This window comes from Mustelus asterias, chromosome 25 (genome assembly GCF_964213995.1).
Source record: "Mustelus asterias chromosome 25, sMusAst1.hap1.1, whole genome shotgun sequence".
NCBI lineage: Eukaryota > Metazoa > Chordata > Chondrichthyes > Carcharhiniformes > Triakidae > Mustelus > Mustelus asterias.
In genome coordinates this window covers 41,120,503-41,141,786 of record NC_135825.1, presented here as the reverse complement: position 1 = coordinate 41,141,786, position 21,284 = coordinate 41,120,503, and the positions used below count along the sequence as shown (strand labels likewise).

Below are 21,284 nucleotides of genomic sequence, written 5' to 3'. Positions count from 1 at the left end.
TCGCGGACACTGAGGGAGAATTTATCATGGCCAATTCACCTAACCTGCTCATCTTTGGACTGTGGGGGGAAACCACAAAATCCGGAGGCAACCCACGCAGACATGGGGAGAATATGCAAACTCCACACAGACAGTGACCCAAGCCGGGAATCGAACCCGGGTCCCTAGCGCATAAAATTTGGATGAGGGAACAAAATGTAACATCTCAAAGTTTGCAGATGATACCAAGTTGGGTGGGAGAGTGAACTATGATGAGGATGCAGAGATCTTTCAGCATGATCTGGACAGGTTGGGTGAGTGGGTAAATCAATACCCGCCATCATCCTCCCCCCACCGTCCTGGAGCGCCCTGATCTCCAGGCCCCTCCCTGCAGCAGTGGCGATCTCCCCACCTGACCCCATGACAGCAGACCCCCCCCCTGCTGACCGCTCCCCAGCAGACCAACCACCCCTCGGAGGCAGAATCTCCCCCCCCCCACCCTGGCAGAGCACCCTCCCCAGCCTGCCCCGATCGCTGGCCTCCCTCCAGCCCAGACCGATCGCTCACAGGCCACACCCACAATAGGCCCCACCCCCTTGGCACTGCCCAATGCCTGCTGGACAGTGCCAAGGTGCCCCCTGGGCATGGGCACTTTGTCCCTTGGGCAGTGCTGGGGGTACAGGCTGGTACTGCCAGGGTGCCCATGCCCGGGGGCACCCCCCCCCCCCCCCCCCCCGCTGCCCGACTCCTTGATTGCCACCCCCTCTTCACTCCGGCGGGTTCTCCCGCTAGTTCCCTGAATGTGGGGATCTACTCTAAACCCTGCCGGAGTGAAATATTCCTGGCGGGGTGGGAGATGCTATCGGGCCCGGCAAGTTCCGTGCCAGGCCCGATAATGACATTTAAAATAGATTAAAAATACATTTAAATCAGATTAAAATCACCTACCTCCTTCCCCGCCGGTTTCCCGTCGGGAACGCATGTGCGAATCCCGTGAAATGGCCGACACGCGCATCTCCCGATCCGCCAGATAATTTGCGGGCCGTGATAGGAGATTGTTGCTATTGTCTGCAGTTTGGGTCTCCTTTTCTGAGGAAGGATGTTCTTTCTCTTGAGGGAGTGCAGTGAAGGTTTACCAGGCTGATTCCAGAGATGTCGAGACTGATGTATGGGGAGAGATTGACTAGGTTAGGATTGTTTTCGCTGGAGTTCAGATGAATGAGGGGGGATCTCATAGAGACTTATAAAATTCTAACATGACTAGACAGGATAGATGCAGGGAGGATATTCCTGATGGTGGCGGAGTCCAGAACCGGGGTCACAGTCTGAGGATTCGGTGTACACCATTTAGGATGGAGATGAGACATTTCTTCACCCAAAGAGTGGTGAGCCTGTGGAATTCATTACCACAGGAAGTAATTGATGCCAAAACATTGAATGTATTGAAAAGGCGGCTGGATATAGCACTTGGGGCAAATGGGATCAAAGGTTATGGGGAAAAAGCAGGATTAGACTATTGAGTTGGATGATCAGCCATGATCGTAATGAATGGTGGAGCAGGCTCGAAGGGCCAAATGGCCGCCTCCTGCTCCTATCTTCTATGTTACCATGTTTGTTACAGCCAGGGGCAAGAAGGGTTTGGGGTATAGGACTTGGGGTTGGGATACTTCACAGTCAACTCCTGATGAATGTGGAAAGTCAGTGTGTTCTGTATTGTGGAGTCAGAGATAGTGTGGATGTGTTGGATCAATGGTCCTGACTTGCCAATGTAGACGTGCCAGGAAGACAGTGTCGAGCTGTCTGGGAGTCATTCAAGTCTAGACATATCAACATGGATGTGTCAGGTCTCATTCAGAAGTGTTGTGGAGATACCGGCGTTGGACTGGGGTGGGCACAGTAAGAAGTCTCTCAAAACCAGGTTAAAGTCCAACAGCCTTATTTGGAATCATGAGCTTTCGGGGCGCTGTTCTTTCCTCAGGTGAATGGACCACTCAGGCATCTGCAACCTGTGGCTCTATTCAGTTCACATAAACCTCTATTTACTTTAGATTCAAATTATACATCATGCCAGAGGATTTGCAATTTGCTCAGCATTTGGTTTAGAAATTTGTCCCATAGCTTCCACAAATTGTATTTTTGGCACATGTTTAAAGAAGCTTTTAAGGTTGCGAAGGCCCAGCCCTGATGCTTTCTTGTTCTGAGCCAGATCAGAAACTCCAAGGTGTTTTATGGAGTCGGCCTAGACTATAAGTTTTGCATTTTGAATTTTGGCATGAGTATGTACAAGATATTTCACTCTAGATATGATTCAAGTGACCCAATAAGGCGCTTTTATCAAACAGTTATTTTAAGAACGCTGTTAACATATAATAAAACAATTAGCAATAACTTTTACCAATTACAAACAAGAAAAAAAGCAACCATGACATTGTATAAACCTTAACAGCTAAATATACTGTTCCAACAAAACATCCCGACAAACACACACCCTATTCTAGGCTTAGCACAGAAAGCAAGTATGTTCATGTGATGCTCAACAGACAGGGACACTTCTTGCCTCTAGCTTCTAGCTAGCCAGCTGACAGCAGAATTTTCACTCCAGAGAGAGATAAAAAAAACTGCATCTGGCCAGCAGTCCAAACAGCTTCTAGCCAAACTGAAGCTAAACCCTTGGCTTTCTTCCTGTGAGAAAAAACTGACCAAGGCACCTGACCTGCCAAACACGCAATTAAAATATGTTTCTTAAAGGCAGAGCAGCATCACACTCTGGATAGTGTATTGTTGTCAACAATGAGAAGGTGAAGTCTAACCTAACATGTCTGACTTGTTTGCTTTTGTAGCTGCCCCTCCATATCCCTCATCGTAGCTGATCAGAAGAAGAGCTGGCCCATCCCCATCGCCATGGTCAGGTTAACTGGGATATCCACAGTATTGTCTGACACTGGAATACACCAGTCTGTATGATTGTCTTCAATTCCTTGTCTGTGTTAGTTCAATTTTGAACTTCCGATCATACTCATTATTCTTTTGCCTGGATCCCCTCCAAGGTTCACTGCACTTTATGTATTGATGTTATTTCACCCTATACCATTGTGCAGTTTTGTTTACCTGTAATGTGCGGAGATATTGGAAGTGTTCTCAATGGAGTCTGCAGTTTCACACAGTCTATTGTACAATGTCAATTTCAGGTTTAATAATATCAATTACTATTTGTTTTGACAAAGCTTTGAGAATGTTGATGGAAGGCTGGACTTGATGCAAACAGTGTGAGAAGGTTCATTCAAAGTATAATGTGGTGGTTGAATGATTGAAGGGTGAGACTGAGGGTGGTGTGTATGTGTGGATATGAGTGTGTGAGACTGTGGGGCCGATTTTACCAAATCGGCTCTAAGTGCCGGGTGCGGTCGTAAATCAGACCTGCGCCCGGCGGCCGCGCTCCAGCGCACCCATACGCCTTTTTTCGGCGTGGGTCCAGTGGGCGGGGCCTAGTGTATTTGCATCTGTCGGAGCACCGAACTGCGCATGCTCAGCTCGGAGCCGACAGCACTCAGCGCGCCCGAGCGCGAAAGTCAAAGGCAACGCTGACAGCACTGCTCTGCTGTCTGCACTGCCTTTGACTTTCCCGGGGTGGGGGGGTGAGGGGGGGGGGGCGGGTGTGACGTCTCTTCCCTGAGGGGGGGGATCTGACGTCTCTTCCCTGAGGGGGGTGGGGTAGGGGGGGATGTGACATCTCGTCCCTGAGGGGGGGGGGGATCTGACGTCTCGTCCCTGAGGGGGGGGGGGGGTAGGGGGAGGGGGTGATGTCTCTTCCCTGGGGGGGGGGGGTGATGTCTCTTCCCGGGGGGGGGGGGGGGTGGGGGGCATCTCTTCCCTGAGGGTAGGAGGGGGATCTGACATCTCTTCCCTGAGGAGGGGGGATAGGAGGGGATCTGGCGTCTCTTCCCTGAGAGGGGCGGGGGGGGAAATGTGATGTCTCTTCCCGGGGTGGGGGTGCAGGGGGGGGGATGTGACATCTCATACCTGAGGGGGGGGGGGGGGGTGGGGGGGATGTGACGTCTCCGCCCTCCCCCAGGGGCAGAGACGTCACATCCCCCCCCCTCCCCTCAGGGAAGAGACGTCACATCCCCCCCCCCCCTTAGGGAAGAGATGTCACATCTCTCTCTTTCCCGCCTCCCCGCAATGAAGAGACGCCATCCTACCCATCAGGACCCCCGGAGCAAGGCCAAGATCCAGGATCGCAAGATGCTTTCGACGGACACCAGCGATCAAGGTAGGTCGGGGGCCCGGTCGGTCCGATCCCGGGCCGGGGGTGGGGAGGCGCTGCTGGCATGGCCTGCGTCCCAGGGTGGTCCAATCGGGGGGAGGTGGTTCGCGGGGGCGGTCCGCGAAGGGTGGTCGGGGGTGACTTGGCGGTTCAGTTGCTGAGTTGAAGTCCTATCGGACTTGAATTCAGCAACACAGTAAATGCGCGGGCGCCGATCGGATTGGAGCCTCGTAAAGTGGGAATCCTTGGGTAAGTTGGGCGCGGGCTTCATCATGCCGATTTCAATGCATGCAAATGAGTGTGAGAGACTGTGTGGATAGAAGTGTGTGAGAGCATGTGGATATGTGTGAGTGTATGTGTGTCTGTGTGTGTGGATATGTGTGTGAGAGTGTGTGTGTGTGTGGATATGTGTGAGAGAATGTGTGTGTGTATGAGTGTGGATATGTGTGTGAGTGTGTGTGTATATGTGTGAGAGAGTGTGTGTATGAGTGTGTGTGTGTGTGGATATGTGTGTGAGAGTGTGTGTGTGTGTATATATGAGTGTGTGAGAGTGTGTGTGTGTGGATATGAGTGTGTGAGACTGTGTGGATAGAAGTGTGAGAGAGCATGTGGATATGTGTGAGTGTATGTGTGTCTGTGTGGATATGTGTGTGAGTGTGAATGAGTGTATGTGTGAGAGTGTGTGTGTGTGGATATGAGTGTGAGAGTGTGTGGATATGAGTGTGTGTGTGGATATGAGTGTGTGTGAGTGCATGTGTGGATATGAGTGGGAGTGTGTGTGTATATGAGTGTGTGGGTGTGTGTGTGTGTGGATATGTATGTGTGAGTGTGTGTGTGGATATGAGTGTGTGCGCGCGTGTGAGTGGATATGAGTGTGTGTGTGTGGATATGAGTGAGAGAGTGTGCGTGTGTGAGTGGATATGAGGGTATGAGTGTGTGTGTGTGTATGTGGATATGAGTGAGAGTGTGTGTGTTTGTATGTGTGGATATGAGTGTGTGTGAACATGAGTGTGTGAGGATATGAGTGTGTGTGTGGACATGAGTGTGCGAGTGTGTGTGGATATGTGTGTGAGTGTGTTTGGACATGAGTGTGTGACAATGTGTGCATGTGTGTGGATATGAGTGAGAGAGTGTGTGTGTGTGTGTCGATATGAGTGTGAGAGAGTGTGTGTGGATATGAGTGCATGCGAGTGTGTGTGTGAGACTGTATGAGTGTGAGAGAGCATGTGGATATGAGTATGTGTGTGGATATGAATGTGTGTGTGTGGATATGTGTGTGTGGATATGGGTGCAAGGGAATATGTGTGTGTGTGTGTGTGTATGAGTGTGAGAGTTTGTAGATATGAGTGAGAGCGTGTGTGTGGAAATAGTATGTGAGAGTGTGTGTGTGTGTGGATATGTGTGTGTCTGTGTGTGTGGATACGTATGTGTGTGGTGTGTGGATATGAGTGTGTGTGGATATCAGTGTGTGAGAGTGTGTGTGGATATGAGTGTGAAAGTTTGTGTGGATGAGTGTGTGAGTGTGTATGGATATGAGTGCAAGGGAATGTGTGTGTGTGTGTGTGGGTATGAGTGTGTGAGTGTGTGTGTAGATATGAGTTTGAGAGCGTGTGTGTGGAAATAGTATGTGAGAGTGTGTGTGTGTGCGTGGATATGTGTGCGAGTGTGTGTCTGTGTGTGTGTGTGTGGATGTGTGTGGATGTGAGTGTGTGAGAGCGTGTGTGTGTGGATACCAGTGTGTGAGAGTGTGTGTGGATATGAGTGTGAGAGTTTGTGTGGATGAGTGTGAGAGTGTGTATGGATATGAGAGTGTGTGTGGATGTGTGTGTTTGGATATGAGCGTGTGAGAATGTGTGTGTGGATATAAGAATGTGTGTGGATAATAGTGTCAGTGTGTGTGTGGATATGTGTGTGTGTGAATGTGTGGATATGAATGTAACTGTGCGTGTGTGGGGATATGAATGTGTGAGAGTGTGTGTGGATATGAGTGCGAGGGAGTGTGTGTGTGTAGATATGAGTTTGAGAGCGTGTGTGGATATAGTATGTGAGAGTGTGTGTGTGGATATGTATGTGTGATTGTGTGTGGGTGTATATGTGTGTGGGTGTGTGTGGATATGAGTTTGTGAGTGCGTGTGTGTGGGTATGTGTGGATATGAGACTGACAGTGTGTATGTGTAGATATGTATGTGTTTGGGTGTGTGTGTGTATTTGGATATGAGTATGTGAGTGTGTGTAAGTGTGGATATGTATGTGTTTGGGTGTGTATGTGTGTGTGGATAGGAGTGTGTGTGTATATGAATGTGTGAGAGTATGTGTGTGGGTGTGTGTGTGTGGATATGAATGTGTGAGAGTATGTGTGTGTGGATATGTTGGTGTGAGTGTGTGTGTATGGGTGGGTATGTGTGTGCATGTTACTCTTTAACTCACTTTGTGCTTTGTTTCGACTGATAATGTCTGGAAACACCCTGAACAAAGAAACCCAAGAGCGGCAATGTTATCTGAATTTTGCAGATTGCTTGTTTTTTAAAATTATTTTTCAGTAACAAACTTGGCAAGTGGCAGATATTTGTGGTATTTTGTACATTTTTCATGAGCTTCAAAACGAATATTGAGTAAATCCCGAGCAGCTGATTTAAATTCCAAATAAAAAAATCAATGTAATTTCTTCCTGCTTCAGCCGAATCCTATTGTCGTTCTTTTGAAAGACTGAGAACTTGAGACAACATCTGATCCCTGGTTGCTGCTTCAGGAGTATTAAAACTGCAAACTTTAACTGAGTCTCAGTGTGTGAGCATTATTAACAAGGCTCGTATTGACTGCCCATCTGTCCTTGCCCTGGGAAGGTGCAAACACACCTTCGCCCATCAACTTTCTGAGCTTGCCCAGCCTGTTCAGACAGAAGCTCAGATTCAAGCACGTTGGTGTGGGCCTAGAGGAAGACATACAAGCCTGACGTCCTGAAGAGACATTAGTAACAGCAACTGGTATTTATATAATGCCTTCAAGGTGCTTCCCAGGAGTATAGAAAGCAGGATTTGGCACTCAGCCCCATGCAGAAACTTGGTCAAAGAGGTAAGGATCATGATGAGGGAGGAGAAAGACGTTCAGAGAGGAAATTCCAGAACTTAAGGCTTTGCAAACTGAAGGCACCGCCACCGCTGCTGGAGTAATTAAAACAAGAGATTCCCAAGAGATGAGAGTTAGAGGAGCACAGATAACTCCCAGGGACTGCAGGAGGTTGCAGAGATAGAGAGGGACTCTAGGGATGAAAATTTTAGGAATTCAACTGTTGATTAACAGCAGAAGATATAGCAGTAGAAGTATGCCATTCGGCCATTGAGTCTCATTCCATCATTCAATGAGATCATGACTGATCTGATGTGATAATCCTTAACACCATTTTCCCACCCTATCCCCATATCCCCATAATGAGAAAGTGAAGGGGCATGGGATACAAGGGGACATTGCTTTGTGGATTCAGAACTGGCTTGCCCACAGAAGGCAAAGAGTGGTTGTAGATGGGTCTTTTTCAGCATGGAGGTTGGTCACCAGTGGAGTGTCCCAGGGATCTGTTAGAACCATAGAAAATTACAGCTCAGAAACAGGCCTTTTGGCCCTTCTTGTCTGTGCCGAACCATTTTATGCCTCGTCCCACTGACCTGCACTTGGACCATATCCCTCCACACCCCTCATCCATGAACCCGTCCAAGTTTTTCTTAAATGTTAAAAGTGACCCCGCATTTACCACTTTATCCGGCAGCTCATTCCACACTCCCACCACTCTCTGCGTGAAGAAGCCCCCCCCTAATATTCCCTTTAAACTTTTCTCCTTTCACCCTTAACCCATGCCCTCTGGTTTTTTTCTCCCCTAGCCTCAGCGGAAAAAGCCTGCTTGCATTCATTCTATCTATACCCATCAAAATCTTATACACCTCTATCAAATCTCCCCTCAATCTTCTACGCTCCAGGGAATAAAGTCCCAACCTATTCAATCTCTCTCTGTAACTCAGCTTCTCAAGTCCCGGCAACATCCTTGTGAACCTTCTCTGCACTCTTTCAATCTTATTTACATCCTTCCTGTAACTAGGTGACCAAAACTGTACACAATACTCCAAATTCGGCCTCACCAATGCCTTATATAACCTTACCATAACACTCCAACTTTTATACTCGATACTCCGATTTATAAAGGCCAATGTACCAAAGGCACTCTTTACGACCCTATCCACCTGTGACGTCACTTTTAGGGAATTCTGTACCTGTATTCCCAGATCCCTCTGTTCAACTGCACTCTTCAGAGTCCTACCATTTACCCTGTACGTTCTTCTTTGGTTTGTCCTTCCAAAGTGCAATATCTCACACTTGTCTGCGTTAAATTCCATTTGCCATTTTTCAGCCCATTTTTCTAGTTGGTCCAAATCCCTCTGCAAGCTTTGAAAACCTTCCTCACTGTCCACTACACCTCCAATCTTTGTATCATCAGCAAACTTGCTGATCCAATTTACCACATTATCATCCAGATCATTGATATAGATGACAAACAACAATGGACCCAACACCGATCCCTGCGGCACACCACTAGTCACAGGCCTCCACTCAGAGAAGCAATCCTCCACAACCACTCTCTGGCTTCTTCCATTGAGCCAGTGTCTTATCCAATTTACTACCTCCCCTGTCCCCCCCCCCCCCCCCCCCCCTCCCCTGTCCCCTCACCCAGCGACTGAACCTTCCTAACTAACCTCCCATGAGGGACCTTGTCAAAGGCCTTGCTGAAATCCAGGTGGACAACATCCACCGCCTTCCCTTCATCCACTTTCCTGGTAACCTCCTCGAAAACCTCTAATAGATTGGTCAAACATGACCTACCATGCACAAAGCCATGTTGACTCTCCCTAATAAGTCCCTGTCTATCCAAATATTTGTAGATCCTATCCCTCATCACACCTTCCAATAACTTGCCCACCACCGACGTCAAACTTACTGGCCGATAATTTCCCGGATTTCTTTTGGAACCTTTTTTAAACAACGGAACAACATGAGCCACCCTCCAATCATCCGGCACCTCCCCCGTGAATACTGACATTTTAAATAAGTCTGCCAGGGCCCCTGCAAGTTCAACACTAGCTTCCCTCAAGGTCCGTGGGAATACCCTGTCCAGTCCTGGGGATTTATCCACTCTGATTTGCCTCAAGACAACGAGCACCTCCTCCCCTTTAATCTGTAAAGGTTCCATGGCCTCCCTACCAGTTTGCCCTATTTCCGTAGACTCCATGCCCGTTTCCTCAGTAAATACGGATGCAAAAAAACCATTTAGTATCTCCCCCATCTCTTTTGGTTCCATACACAGTGTACCACTCTGGTCTTCAAGAGGACCAATTTTATCCCTCACTATCCTTTTGCTCCTAACATACCTATAGAAGCTCTTTGGATTTTCCTTCACTCTGTCTGCCAAAGCAACCTCATTCTGGGACCCTTGCTCTGTGATTTTTATAAATGACCTGGATGAGGAAGTGGAAGGATGGGTTGGCAAGTTTGCTGATGACACAAAGGTTGGTGGGGTTGTGGATAGTGTAGAGGGATGTCAGCAGTTGCAACGAGACATAGATAAGATGCAAGACTGGGCGGAGAAGTGGCAGATGGACTTCAACCCAGATAAGTGTGTGGTGGTTCATTTTGGCAGGTCGAATAGGATGAAAGTATATAATAAGGGTAAGATGCTTGGCAGTGTGGAAGATCAGAAGGATCTTGGGGTCTGGGTTCATAGGACACTCAAAGCAGCATCGCAGGTGGAGGCTGTGGTTAAGAAGGCGTATGGAATACTGACCTTCATCAATAGAGGAATTGAGTTTAGAAATCGGGAGATAATGCTGCAGCTGTATAGGACCCTGGTCAGACCCCACCTGGTGTACTGTGCCCAGTTCTGGTCGCCTCATTACAGAAAGGATGTGGAAGCCAGAGAAAGGGTGAAGAGGAGATTTACAAGGATGTTGCCTGGATTAAGTGGCATGCCTTATGAGGATAGGTTGAGAGAGCTAGGTCTTTTCTCCATGGAGAAGCGAAGGATGCGAGGTGACCTGATAGAGGTGTGTAAGATGTTGAGGGGTATTGATAGAGTGGATTCTCAGAGGCTTTTATCCAGGGCTGAAATGGTTGCCACAAGAGGTCACAGGTTTAGGGTGCTGGGGAGTAGGTACAGAGGAGATGTTAGGGGTAAGTTTTTCACTGAGGGTGGTGGGTGCGTGGAATCGGCTGCCGGTAGTGGTGGTGGAGGCGGATTCGATAGGGTCTTTTAAGAGACTTTTGGATAAGTTCATGGAAGTTAGTAAGATAGAGGGTTATAGGTAAGCCTAGTAGGTAGGGACATGTTCGGCGCAACTTGTGGGCCGAAGGGCCTCTTTGTGCTGTAGCTCTTCTATGTTCTAACCCTTGATTCCCTTACTGATTAAAAATCTCTCTATCTCAGTCCTGAACATATTTATCGACCCAGCCTCTACAACCCTCTGTGGTAAAGAATTCCCCAGGTTCACTCCCCTCTGAGAGAAGAAACTTCTCCTCATCTCTGACTTAAATGGGCGACCCCTTACTCTGAGATTATACCCTTTGGTCCTAGACTCTCCCACAAGGGGAAACAACCTCTCCGCATCTACCCTGTCAAACCCCCCGAGAATGCTATATGTCTCAATAAGGTCACTTCTCATTCTTATAAACTCCAGTGAGTACAGACCCAACCTGCTAAATGTCTCCTCATAAGGAGATCCCTCCATACCAAGATCAGTGTAGTAAGCCTCTGGCTGTCCTCACTGTACCGCAAGCCCACGGATAACCTCACGATGCTCCACTACTCCAGCTTCCACCCTAAACACGTTAAAGAAGCCATTCCCTACGGACAAGCCCTCCGTATACACAGGATCTGCTCGGATGAGGAGGATCGCAACAGACACCTCCAGACGCTGAAAGATGCCCTCATAAGAACAGGATATGGCGCTAGACTCATTGATCAACAGTTCCAACGCGCCACAGCGAAAAACCGCACCGACCTCCTCAGAAGACAAACACGGGACACAGTGGACAGAGTACCCTTCGTCGTCCAGTACTTCCCCGGAGCGGAGAAGCTACGGCATCTCCTCCGGAGCCTTCAACATGTCATTGATGAAGACGAACATCTCGCCAAGGCCATCCCCACACCCCCACTTCTTGCCTTCAAACAACCGCACAACCTCAAACAGACCATTGTCCGCAGCAAACTACCCAGCCTTCAGGAGAACAGTGACCAAGACACCACACAACCCTGCCACAGCAACCTCTGCAAGACGTGCCAGATCATCGACACAGATGCCATCATCTCACGTGAGAACACCATCCACCAGGTACACGGTACATACTCTTGCAACTCGGCCAACGTTGTCTACCTGATACGCTGCAAGAAAGGATGTCCCGAGGCATGGTACATTGGGGAAACTATGCAGACGCTGCGACAACGGATGAATGAACACCGCTCGACAATCACCAGGCAAGACTGTTCTCTTCCTGTTGGGGAGCACTTCAGCGGTCACGGGCATTCGGCCTCTGATATTCGGGTAAGCGTTCTCCAAGGCGGCCTTCGCGACACACGACAACGCAGAATCGCTGAGCAGAAACTGATAGCCAAGTTCCGCACACACAAGGACGGCCTCAACCGGGATATTGGGTTCATGTCACAATATTTGTAACTCCCACAGTTGCGTGGACCTGCAGAGTTTCACTGGCTGTCTTGTCTGGAGACAATACACATCTTTTTAGCCTGTCTTGATGCTCTCTCCACTCCCATTGTTTTGTTTCTTAAAGACTGGATTAGTTGTAAGTATTCGCATTCCAACCATTATTCATGTAAATTGAGTCTGTGTCTTTATAAATTCTGTTTGTGAACAGAATTCCCACTCACCTGAAGAAGGGGCTTAGAGCCTCGAAAGCTTGTGTGGCTTTTGCTACCAAATAAACCTGTTGGACTTTAACCTGGTGTTGTTAAACTTCTTACTGTGTTTACCCCAGTCCAACGCCGGCATCTCCACATCATGTCCTCTAATGCCAGTATATCTTAGATAAGGGGACCAAAACTGTTCACTATTCCAGGTGTGATCTAACTTGTATAGTTTTAACAAGACTACTCTATTTTTATACTCCATTCCCTTTCACGAGCGCTGTTGGGAAGGGTTGAAAATAACTTGGCAGGGGGGGGGGGGGGTGGTGGTGGCAGGGAGATGCGGTCGGATGCACAGCCAAAATTAAGTTTATTTTATTATTGTCACAAGTAGGCTTACATTAACACTACAATGAAGCTACTGTGAGAATCCCTCAGTCGTCACACTCCTGTGCCTGTTCAGGTACACTGAGGGAGAATTTAGCATGGCCAATGCACCCTAACCAGCATGTCTTTCGAACTCCGGGAGGAAACTGGAGCATAGAGTCATAGAGGTTTACAGCATGGAAACAGGTCCTTCGGCCCAACTTGTCCATGCTGCCCTTTTTTTTAAACCCCGAAGCTAGTCCCAATTGCTCGCATTTGGCCCATATCCCTCTATACCCATCTTACCCATGTAACTATCTAAACGCTTTTTAAAAGACAAAATTGTACCCGCCTCTACTACTGCCTCTGGCAGCTTGTTCCAGACACTCACGGTAGCACAGTGGTTAGCACTGCTGCTTCACAGCTCCAGGGTCCCGGGTTCGATTCCCGGCTCGGGTCACTGTCTGTGTGGAGTTTGCACATTCTCCTCGTGTCTGCGTGGGTTTCCTCCGGGTGCTCCGGTTTCCTCCCACAGTCCAAAGATGTGCGGGTTAGGTTGATTGGCCAGGTTCAAAATTGCCCCTTAGAGTCCTGGGATGCGTAGGTTAGAGGGATTAGCGGGTAAATATGTGGGGATAGGTAGGGCCTGGGTGGGATTGTGGTCGGTGCAGACTCGATGGACCGAATGGCCTCCTTCTGCACTGTAGGGTTTCTATGATTCTATGATCCTCTGTGTGTAAACTCCACCTCTGGACATTTTTATATCTCTCCCCTTTCACCTTAAACCTATGCCCTCTAGTTTTAGACTCCCCTACCTTTGGGAAAAGATATCTAGCTGATCTATGCCCTCATTATTTTATAGACCTCTATACGATCACCCCTCAGCCCCCTACGCTCCAGAGAAAAAAGTCCCAGTCTATCCAGCCTCTCCTTATAACTCAAACCATCAAGTCCCGGTAGCATCCTAGTAAATCTTTTCTGCACTCTTTCTAGTTGAATAATATCCTTTCTATAATAGGGTGACCAGAACTGTACAAAGTATTACAAGTGTGGCCTTACCAATGTCTTGTACAACTTCAACAAGATGTCCGAACTCCTGTATTCAATGTTCTGACCAATGAAACCAAGCATGCTGAATGCCTTCTTCACCACTCTGTCCACCTGTGACTACATTTTCAAGGAGCTATGAACCTGTACCCCTAGATCTCTTTGCTCTGTAACTCTCCCCAATGCCCTACCATTAACTGAGTAAGTCCTGCCCTGGTTCAATCGACCAAAATGCATCACCTCGCATTTATCTAAATTAAACTCCATCTGACATTCGTCAGCTCACTGGCCCAATTGATCCAACATAACCTTCTTCACTGTCCACTATGCCACCAACCTTGGTGTCAGCTGCAAACTTACTAACCATGTCTCCTATATTCTCATCCAAATCATTAAGAAAATGACAAATAACAGTGGACTCAGCACTGATCCCTGAGGCACACCGCTGGTCACAGGTCTCCAGTTTGAAAAACAACCCTCTAAAACCACCCTCTGGCTTCTGCCATCAAGATGTGGAGATGCCGGCATTGGACTGAGATAAACACAGTAAGAGTTTTAATAACACCAGGTTAAAGTCCAACAGGTTTATTTGGCAGCAAATGCCATTAGCTTTCGGAGCGCTGCTCCTTCGTCAGATGGAGTGGATATCTGCTCTCAAACAGGGCATACAGAGACACAAAATCAAGTTACAGAATACTGATTAGAATGCGAATCTTTGCAGCTCATAGAATCATAGAAACCCTACAGTGCAGAAAGAGGCCATTCGGCCCATCGAGTCTGCACCGACCAAGATCCCACCCAGGCCCGATCCCCACATCCCTACATATTTACCTACTAATCCCTCTAGCCTACGCATCCCGGGACACTAAGGGGCAATTTAGCATGGCCAATTAACCTAACCCGCACATCTTTGGACTGTGGGAGGAAACCGGAGCACCCGGAGGAAACCCACGCAGACACGAGGAGAATGTGCAAACTCCACACAGACAGTGACCCAAGCCGGGAATCGAACCCAGGTCCCTGGAGCTGTGAAGCAGCAGTGCTAACCACTGTGCTACCGTGCCGCTAATCAGGTCTTAAAGATACAGACAATGTGAGTGGAGGGAGCATTAGGCACAGGTTAAAGAAATGTGTATTTTTTCAGACAGGACAGCCAGTGAGATTCCCCAAGTCCAGGAGGCAAGCTGTGGGGGTTACCGATAGTGTGACATGAACCCAAGATCGCGGTTGAGGCCGTCCTGATGTGTGCGGAACTTGGCTATCAGTTTCTGCTCAGCAACTCTGCGCTGTCGTGTGTCGTGAAGGCCGCCTTGGAGAACGCTTACCCGAAGATCAGAGGGTGAATGCCCATGACCGCTGAAGTTCTCCCCCACAGGAAGAGAACAGTCTTGCCTGGTGATTGTCGAGCGGTGTTCATTCATCCGTTGTTGTAGCGTCTGCATGGTTTCCCCAATGTACCATGCCTCGGGACATCCTTTCCTGCAGCGTATCAGGTAGACAACTTTGGCTGAGTTGCAAGAGTAGGTACTGTGTACCTGGTAGATGGTGTTCTCACGTGAGATGATGGCATCCGTGTCGATGATCCGGCACATCTTGCAGAGGTTGCTGTGGCAGGGTTGTGTGGTATCGTGGTCACTGTTCTCCTGAAGGCTGGGTAGTTTGCTGCGGACAATGGTCTGTTTGAGGTTGTGCGGTTGTTTGAAGGCAAGAAGTGGGGGTGAGGGGATGGCCTTGGCGAGATGTTCGTCTTCATCAATGACATGTTGAAGGCTCCGGAGGAGATGCCGTAGCTTCTCCGCTCCGGAGAAGTACTGGACGACGAGGGGTACTCTGTCTACCGTGTCCCGTGTTTGTCTTCTGAGGAGGTTGGTGCGGTTTTTCGCTGTGGCGTGTCGGAACTGTCAATTGATGAGTCGAGCGCCATATCCTGTTCTTATGAGGGCATCTTTCAGCATCTGGAGGTGTCTCATAGAAATCATAGAAACCCTACAGCACAGAAAGAGGCCATTCGGCCCATCGAGTCTGCACCGACCACAATCCCACCCAGGCCCTGCCCCCATATCCACCCACTAATCCCTCTAATCTACGCATCTTAGGACACTAAGGGCAATTTTTTTAGCATGGCCAATCAACCTAACCTGCACATCTTTGGACTGTGGGAGGAAACCGGAGCACCCGGAGGAAACCCACGCAGACACGAGGAGAATGTGCAAACTCCACACAGACAGTGACCCAAGCCAGGAATTGAACCCATGTCCCTGGAGCTGTGAAGCAGCAGTGCTAACCACTGTGCTACCGTGCCGTCTGTTGCGATCCTCCTCATCCGAGCAGATCCTGTGTATATGGAGGGCTTGTCCGTAGGGGATGGCTTCTTTAACGTGTTTAGGGTGGAAGCTGGAGAAGTGGAGCATCATGAGGTTATCCGTGGGCTTGCGGTACAGTGAGGTGCTGAGGTCACCGTCCTTAATGAAGATGCGTGTGTCCAAGAATGCAACCGATTCCGGAGAGTAGTCCATGGTGAGTCTGATGGTGGGATGGAACTTGCTTGATGTCTGTGTCAATATGCGCGATCTTCTTGGAGATCCTCTCCACTTGGAACCGGCAGTTTGCGGTGCCGATGGTAGTCATGATGTGGAGATGCCGGAGTTGGACTGGGGTAAACACAGTAAGAGTTTTAACAACACCAGGTTAAAGTCCAACACATTAAAGAAGCCATCCCCTATGGACAAGCCCTCTGCATACACAGGATCCGCTCGGATGAGGAGGACCCTGTGTATTGATTGCTACCAAATAAACCCGTTGGACTTTAACCTGGTGTTGTTCAAACTCTTACTGTGTTCAGCCATCAAGCCAATTTTGTATCCATTTAGCTACCTTAACCTGGATCCCGTGAAATTTAACCTTATGCAACAACCTACCATGCGGTACTTGTCAAAGGCCTTGCTAAATTGATGTAGACAACATCAACTGCACTGCCTTCTTCTTGGTTACCCCTTCAAAAAACTCAATCAAATTTGTGAGACATGATTTTCCACTCACAAAGCACCCAGGAAACCCACGCAGACACGGGGAGAACATGCACACTCCGCATAGGCAGTGACCCAAGCCGGGAATCGAACCTGGGTCCCTGGGTTTATGCATTAGATCTTCCAAAGTGCATCACCTTGCATTTGTTCAGATTAAATTCCACCCACATTCTTCTCCAAATCATTTACATCTATTATAAACAACTTGAGTCTCGGCACTGATTTTTGATTTGATTTATTATTGTCACATGTATTAGCATACAGTGAAAAGTATTGTTTCTTGCGTGCTATACATCGCATACTGTACATAGAGAAGGAAAGGAGAGAGTGCAGAATGTAGTGTTATAGTCATAGCTAAGGAGTAGAGAAAGATCAACTTAATGCAAGGTAGGTCCATTTAAAAGTCTGATAGCAGCAGGGAAGAAGCTGTTCTTGAGTCGGTTGGTATGTGACCTCAGACTTTTGTATCTTTTTTCTGACGGAAGAAGGTGGGAACAGAGAATGTCCAGGGTGTGTGGGGTTCTTGATTATCCTAGCTGCTTTTCTGAGGCAGTGGGAAGTATAGACAGAGTCAATGGATTGGAGTCAATGGTTTGACTGATGGACTAGGCAACGTTCACAACCCTTTGCAGTTTTTTGTGGTCTTGAGCAGAGCAGGGGCCATACCAAGCTGTGATACAACCAGAAAGAATGCTTTCTCTGGTGCATCTGTAAAAGTTGGTGAGAGCCATAGAGGACATGCTGAATTTTCTAGCCTCCTGAGAAAGTAGAGGTGTTGGTGGGCTTTCTTAACTATAGTGTCGGCATCGGGGGACCAGGGCAGGTTGTTGGTGATCTGGACACCGAGAAACTTGAAGCTCTCGACCCTTTCCACTTCATCCCCGTTGATGTAAAGTTTATTTATTAGTCACAAGTAAGGCTTACATTAACACTGCAATGAGGTCACTGTGAAACTCCCCTAGTCGCCACAGTCCATCACCTGTTCAGGTCAATGCATCTAACCAGCACAGCTTTCAGGATATGGGAGGAAACTGGGACACCCGGAGGAAACCCTCACAGACACGTGGAGAATGTGCAAACTCCACACAGACAGTGACCCAAGCTGAGAATCGAACCCAGGTCCCAGGTGCTGTGAAGCAGCAGTGCTAACCGTGTTACTGTATAGACAGGGGAATGTGCTCCCTGAAGTCAATGACTATCTCCTTCTTTCCTGTTCTCTGTCTTATCATTGTTTGAGATCCAACCCACTACTGTGGTGTCGTCAGCAAACTTGAAAATCGAGTTGGAGTGGAATTTGGCCACACAATCATAGATGCATAAGGAGTACAGTAAGGGGCTGAGGGCACAGCCTTTTGTAGCACCGGTGTTGAGGATGATTGTGGAGGAGGTGTTGTTGCTTATCCTTACTGATTGTGGTCTCTGGGTTAGGAAGTCTAGGATACAATCACAGAGGGAGGTGCCAAGCACTAGGCCACAGAGTTTGGAGATGAGTTTTGTAAGAAGGTTGAGCTGTGGTCAATAAATAGGAGTCTGACATAGGTATCTTTGTTATGCAGGTGTTCCAGTGTTGAGTGTAGGGCCAGGGAGATGGCGTCTGCTGTGGACCTCTTGCGGTGTTAAGTGAACTGTAGTGGATCCAGGCAATCTGGGAGACCGGAATTCATTCGTGCCATGAGTAACCTTTCGCAGCACTTCATAATAATGGATGTCAGAGCCACAGGGCGATAGTCATTAAGGCACGCTGCCTGGCTTTTCTTTGGTACCAAGATGATGGTCGTCTTCTTGAAGCAGATACGGAGTAAGGAGAGGTTAATGATGTCTGCGATAATGACCTCGGATACAGGTTTATCTGAGGCTTCCGGGGTGCAGAGTGTGCTCTTGCTGACCTTTTGCTCAAAATGGGCATAGAATGCATTGGGCTCATCAGGGAGGGGTGTGTTGGAGCCAGCGATTCTACATACCTTCATCCTGTAGCCTGTTATGTCTTGCAGACCTTGTCTGAGTCACTGGCGGTTCATGTGGGTAGCCTGGGACTCTAGCTTGGTCCAATACTGTTCTTTGGCATCTGTGATGGATCTCTGCAGATCATATCTGGATTTTTTGTATAGGTCAGTGTCATAGAACATAGAACAGTATAGCACAGTACAGGCCCTTCGGTTCACGATGTGCCGAACCTTTTCCGAAACCCAGATCAAGCTATCCCACTCCCTATCATTCTAGTGTGCTTCATGTGCCTGTCCAATAACCGCTTGAAAGTTCTTAAAGTGTCCAACTCCACTATCACAGCAGGCAGTCCATTCCACACCCCAGCCACTCTCTGAGTAAAGAACCTACCTCGTACATCCCTCCTATATCTTCCACCACGAAATGTGTCGCCTGACTTGAACGCCACAGACCTGGACTTCAGCAAGCAGTGGATATCCCTGTTCATCCATGGTTTCCGGTTGGGGAACACACGGATTTGCTTCTTTGGCACACAGTCTTCTACACACTTACTAATGACGTCTGTCACTGTAATGGTGTACTCGTTCAGGCTGGCCGCAGAGTTTTTAAATACTGACCAGTCCACTGATTCCAAGCAGTCCCAGTGAGAGATCATCCGATTCCTCAGACCAACATTGCACGACTTTCTTTATTGGATTCTCCTGTTTCAGTTTTTGCTTGTAAACCGGGAGCAGGAGCAAAGCCTCATGGTCTGATTTGCCAAAGTGTGGACGTGTGATAGAACAGTCGGCATGTTTGATATTTGTGTGGCAGTGATCTAGGATGTGTGGGCCTCTGGTGGAACAAGAGATGTGTCATTTTGGTATCTAGGTCTGGGGAGCAGAAACTCACTGTGTTGCTGTGTCTGGGCGCCAAGAGGTATTGATTAGAAGGCAGACCCCACCTCCCCTAGTCTTGCCTAAGGCGCTGTACAGTCCATTTGATGTATTGAGAAGTCCTTCGGTGGAAGGGCACAGTCTGGTGAAGCAGTGGTGATGATGTGGAGATGTCGGCGTTGGACTGGGGTGAACACAGTAAGAGTTTTAACAACACCAGGTTAAAGTCCAACAGGTTTATTTGGTCGCAAATACCATTAGCTTTCGGTCTGTGTCGATATGTGCGATCTTCTTGGAGATCCTCTCCACTTGGAGCCGGCAGTTTGCGGTGTCGATGATGGTCATGATGTGGAGATGCCGGCGTTGGACTGATGGTATTTGCTACCAAATAAACCTGTTGGACTTTAACCTGGTGTTGTTAAAACTCTTACTGTGAAGCAGTAGTGAGCCATGCCTCCACGAAACAGAGGACACAGAAGTCTCTCAGTTCCCTTTGAAAAGTGAGATTGGCTTCAAGTTTGTCTAGCTTGTTTTCCAGAGATTGGACATTTGCCAGGAGTAAGGTGGGGAGAGGGGCCTTGGGACCGCCTGCAGGCCTGTGCGTTTCCCACACGTCCAGGAGTGGCTGCTTCTTTTCGTGCCTGGAGAGAGTATGAGTAGTCTCCGGTATTGAGTGTATTGCTGCATCCAATGAGGCTCTTCGCTTTGGTCGGTGTATGGATGAAGGATCTGTTGCCATGGTCGCGGTTCCTGTGTCGGTAGATGGGCCTGCGCAGTCGGGCATTCTAGGTTGCTGATGGGCTGCGGTTTGGCTTCAGAGGATGTCCAGACCACGCTCCGCCGTGGACGGATCAAAGGCCAGGAAGTGGATGGGTTCCCTGGGGTCGCAGGCGCGGATGAGCTGATGGCCAGGTCCATATGTTGGGGCCCGTTGTGTCACTGCCAGGTCTGGGTCTTCCTTCAGAGGTTGGAGGATCTCTTGACTTGCAAGTAAATTTAAGAGAGCAGCGTTGCCATTTTCAAGCAGTGGGAGTTGATTTTTTAGGATTGTGGGGCAATTGTCGAAGAGGGGATGGGGGTGGAGGGAGTGCTTAGGGCTGCAGGGTCGCAGCTCTCTGTGTCAGGGGTTGGAGGCCAGTGGAGTCAATGGCGGGGGAGTGAGGGCCCCGGTCCCAGAGGTCGGGGAAGTGAGGGCCATGGTCCCGGAGGTCGGGGAAAATGAGGGCCCCGGTCCCAGAGGTCGGGAGGAGAGTGAGAGGCTCCAGTCCCAGAGATCGGGGGAATGAGGGCCCCGGTCCCGGAGGTCGGGGGAATGAGGGCCCCCGTCCTGGAGGTCGGGGGAATGAGGGCCCCGGTCCCGGAGGTCGGGGGGATGAGGGCCCCGGTCCTGGAGGTCGGGGGGATGAGGGCCCCGGTCCTGGAGGTCGGGGTAGTGAGGGCCCTGGTCCCGGAGGTCAGGGTGGGGGGGGGAATTAGGGCCCTGGTCCCGGAGGTCAGGGTGGGGGGGGAATTAGGGCCCTGGTCCCGGAGGTCAGGGTGGGGGGGGAATTAGGGCCCTTATCCCGGAGGTCGGGGTAGTGAGGGCCCCGGTCCTGGAGGTCAGGGTGGGGGGGAATTAGGGCCCCCGTCCTGGAGGTCGGGGTGGGGGGGGAATTAGGGCCCTTATCCCGGAGGTCGGGGAAGTGAAGGCTCCAGTTCCAGGACTGCAGCGCTGGCCGAAGGTCACACGTGATTGGCTGGTGCGGGTCAGCTCCTGGTCAGGAGTCTTCTGGGTCCTAAGGATCCCTGCAGAACACCACTGGTGTTCCTCGGGGATTTTCACAGTAACTTCATGACAGTGTTAATGTCAGCCTACTTGTGACATTAATAAATAAACTTTAGATGGG

The 21,284-nt window shown here is 49.2% G+C and overlaps 1 protein-coding gene across 4 annotated transcripts in view; it reads left to right on the top strand.

The window, feature by feature from the left end:
* Positions 1-3,330, top strand: part of shisa4 (shisa family member 4) — an 85,868-nt gene extending 82,538 nt beyond the window's left edge. For 3 of the 4 annotated variants that reach the window (XM_078242360.1, XM_078242362.1, XM_078242361.1), the window contains one exon: positions 2,820-2,984. In XM_078242360.1, the coding sequence (XP_078098486.1) occupies positions 2,820-2,845 (26 nt within the window). In that variant the 3' untranslated portion in view covers positions 2,846-2,984. Of the gene's footprint in view, positions 1-2,819 lie in introns of all 4 variants that reach the window. The other variant, XM_078242359.1, reaches the window with a different exon arrangement.
* The last annotated feature ends 17,954 nt before the right edge of the window (positions 3,331-21,284 follow it).